The following is a 1,642-nucleotide window of genomic DNA, read 5'->3' as shown; positions in this document are numbered from 1 at the left end:
AGGCCTGGCTGGGGCAGAGTGCGAGGAGAATGCGGAGAACTGGCAAAACTTCTACTTCCTGAGCAAGAAAAGGAAGAATCTCATCAAGAACCCATGCGGGGAAGGTGAGACACAAGCGTAACGAGCCCTGAGATTTCGTAGAGATGACCAGTCACCAGGAATCAGGCAGCTCCAGTCTTTGAAAGTCAGTTGCTGCCAGGCTGCGGCACTTTCTTTTTGCCCCAGAGCCAAATCACGTAGTGCGTGCAGTCACATCATCTGACGGGCATTAGGACCTTTGACAATCAGCCTTTGCAAAGGGCTCTAATTGATATACACCCCTGCAGGGCCTGAATCATGTTTGAGACGCAAAAATGTACTTCACAGAACCCCTGCAAATGCAGTAATGGCAGCGGCATCTGCGTTTCTGCGTTGCTTCTCGCCAAACCATGACGGGAAAGACTTTTATCTTTCCCCCTGCAGGAGCTAATCTGCCCTTGGCTCACCAGGCACTTCAGGCTTCCTTCCTGCAAGCAGCTCAGGCAGATCTTGCTTGTACCCTCCTTGCTGCAGCCTGCGCTGGAGCTGCGCATGTGCCCTGGTTGCCGTTAATCTGATAAACGATGAACTTCTCTTGCCAGATCTACAAGATGCTCAGCGAGAAGCAGCAGTAACCAAGCCTGGCAACCCAAGCAGCAACAAATAACATTCCACACATCATAGACCAAAGCACGATCGACACAGCCTCTCTCTTTTGTTTAGGGATTATTTTCTTGCAAGCTTTTCCAGCAGCCAGGTTCCCTCTGGCCAGGACCAGAAAATATTTAAGGCTGTACTGCTGCTAGACGTACCACTTAGCAGTTTAGAAAATTTAGAAATAAAGCAATCAGCGTCCCCCTCCAGGCTATTCCTGTGTCACGACACTGAAAGTGCAGACACCCAGTCCAGGATACCTAAATAATTTCACCGGAGTCCTTAAATAAACCCACATGCGTGTAGCCATTTGGGTGGGAAATCCTAAGGTTTGCTGACATTAAGTTCTGCCAGACTAGAGGTTTCTGTCTGAGCTCCGTTTAACAAACATCCCCATAGTTTATGTCCAAGATTAGTGCTGCATCTCTCAGCAGACTGTTCACCAAGCCAGAGACAGGTTCCAGGGGGAGGGAGTCGAGTTCCCCACAGAAACCAAGCGTCACCCGCGTCTCTTTTCTGCCACTTCCAGAAGACTTGCAGCACTGGGGAGAGGTAGAGAATGGAGGCGATGGCTGGAAAGTTGAAGAGCTCCCCGGGGACTTTGGAAAAGAATTCCCTAGCGAAGAAGTCCATAAATACTTCGTTACATCGTATGAGTAAGGCTTTCTTCTCTTATTCAGGGAAGGGGAGATCTTTGGTTCCTCCAGTCCCAGGAGATGCTGCGACATCGATTCACCTCTTGTGTTTCAGGTGGTGTCGAAAGGCTCAGGTCATTGACCTCAGGGCTGAGGGCTACTGGGAAGAGCTGATGGATACCACCCAGCCTAAAGTTGTGATAAAAGACTGGTGAGTTGCCAAGATGCCTCGGCAGCCAGGAGGGAGGCAGAAAAGAGAAGGAAGGGCAGGGAGGGACGTCCCACGCTGGGACCCCCAAGCTGCGGGAAAGGGCTGGCTCTTGGCTTGGCCCCCA

The 1,642-nt window shown here is 50.9% G+C and overlaps 1 protein-coding gene across 1 annotated transcript in view; it reads left to right on the top strand.

Moving 5' to 3' along the window:
* The window catches only part of LOC104276936 (F-box only protein 2-like), a 2,695-nt gene that overhangs the window by 148 nt on the left and 905 nt on the right, over nt 1-1,642 (top strand). The window contains 3 exon segments of the mRNA XM_009873415.1: nt 1-104; nt 1,202-1,328; nt 1,423-1,518. The exon segment at nt 1-104 is cut by the window's left edge and continues 17 nt beyond it. Of these exon segments, the coding sequence (XP_009871717.1) occupies nt 1-104; nt 1,202-1,328; nt 1,423-1,518 (327 nt within the window).

The sequence above is a fragment of the Apaloderma vittatum genome, unplaced genomic scaffold (genome assembly GCF_000703405.1).
Source record: "Apaloderma vittatum isolate BGI_N311 unplaced genomic scaffold, ASM70340v1 scaffold12557, whole genome shotgun sequence".
In the NCBI taxonomy this organism is placed as follows: domain Eukaryota; kingdom Metazoa; phylum Chordata; class Aves; order Trogoniformes; family Trogonidae; genus Apaloderma; species Apaloderma vittatum.
The sequence above is the reverse complement of the archived record's forward strand: the minus strand, read 5'-3'. Positions and strand labels throughout refer to the sequence as shown.